Genomic DNA, 1,466 nt, shown 5'->3' with positions numbered 1-1,466 from the left:
GAGAGAGAGAGAGAGAGAGAGAGAGAGAGAGAGAGAGAGAGAGAGAGAGAGAGAGAACAAAGAAAAAAGAGGAAAATATTGTTGATAATAAGACACAAGACTGAAAAAAATACACAAAACATTCCAAAGGTGAAAAGGAAGAGAGAAAAAGAAGGAAGAGAAGAAGGAGGAGGAGGAGGAGGAGGAGGAGGAGGAGGAGGAGGAGGAGGAGGAGGAGGAGGAGGAGGAGATAGCGTGCGAAACCAACTAAACACAAATGAAACGGCTGGGTCATAAGGAATCAGAATGTGTGAGTGGGAATTGACGGGAGTGGCGGCGAGCGGGAGGGAGTGAGGGAGCGAGGGTAAGGGGGGCGGGGCTGGGCTGAGCTGGCTGTGGCTGGGGAGGGGGGAAGGGCGAGGCGGTGGCGCTGCGAGGTGGTGTCCCCGCCGCCGCCAGTATTCACGGTCTCGCGGGCGCGTCTTGAGTTCCTGCCTCGCGCACGTCGTTCCCGCCCTCACAGCCACACGTGAATTACTCTCCCCTCCCTTCCCTCCTCTGCCTCCCCTGCCTCCCCGCCCCCTCCCCCTCTGAGCAGGCCGTTTGTCATTATTATTCCATTATTACCTCAACCTGCTGCCAGTCTGCCCACTCAAGGCGCGGCGACAGGAGCGTGGCGGAGGGCGCGAGGCGGACACTCCCCTGGGTCGCGGTGACGCTGTGACTGTGAGCACGTGGCGGAGACTGGCAGTGAGCGACGCCCCGCGGGAGTGTGTCAGTGCCGCGGTGCCGGGGACGCTCCACGCTCGCCAGGACAGTTCAGGTGGTGACCGGGGCACGTAAGGAGCTTCAGAGGGCGTGGGTGCAGGAGTGGAGGGCGTGGCAGTGCCGGGCGTGGCGTGGCATCCTCCAGGCGACGGTGCAGGGCGCTGGTGGTGAAGGTGCTCATGACAAACATGGAAGGAGGAGGGGGCGCATCTCCCGCCCCCTCACCCACCCCGCAGGACCAGCCCACAGACCTGAGGGTGAGCCGCACCCTGAGAAGCCTCACCAGCACCTCACCAGACCAGTGCCCCTCAAGCAGTCCTCCCCGCCCCCGTTCACCGCCCTGCCCCTGGGCCTGCAGCAGCTGGTGCGCGCCCCTTCCTCCTTCATGATCGGCGACATCCTACGTCAGAAGGCGCAGGAGGTGGCCGCCCCGCGTCACCACCACGATGACGACGGCGACGACGATGATGACGACGAGAGCGGAAGCCAGCACGTCCTCTCGCGGCAAGGTGAGCGGCCTCTTGTGTTTATGTTGTCTCTGGTACCACACTTGCTTCCCGCGACGCCTCCTCATAGAACCACCACTGGCGAACCCTTCCCGACACAATCTCTTCCCGATACCACCCCTTGGCGAATTCTCCCCAGCAGAACCCCAGTGACAAATCCCTCCCCTTCCAGACACAACCCACATGAGGATCCCTTCCCAATAGAACCCAATA

At 61.7% G+C, this 1,466-nt stretch overlaps 1 protein-coding gene across 1 annotated transcript in view; it reads left to right on the top strand.

Moving 5' to 3' along the window:
- Positions 1-522: 522 nt before the first annotated feature.
- Positions 523-1,466, top strand: part of LOC123508710 (homeobox protein B-H1-like) — a 46,230-nt gene continuing 45,286 nt past the window's right edge. The window contains 2 exon segments of the mRNA XM_045262584.1: positions 523-1,014; positions 1,017-1,256. Of these exon segments, the coding sequence (XP_045118519.1) occupies positions 927-1,014; positions 1,017-1,256 (328 nt within the window). The 5' untranslated portion in view covers positions 523-926.

The sequence above is a fragment of the Portunus trituberculatus genome, chromosome 25, assembly GCF_017591435.1.
Source record: "Portunus trituberculatus isolate SZX2019 chromosome 25, ASM1759143v1, whole genome shotgun sequence".
NCBI classification, from domain to species: Eukaryota; Metazoa; Arthropoda; class Malacostraca; order Decapoda; family Portunidae; genus Portunus; species Portunus trituberculatus.
Note: the sequence above shows the minus strand (reverse complement) of the source record. Positions and strands in the feature narration are given on the sequence as shown.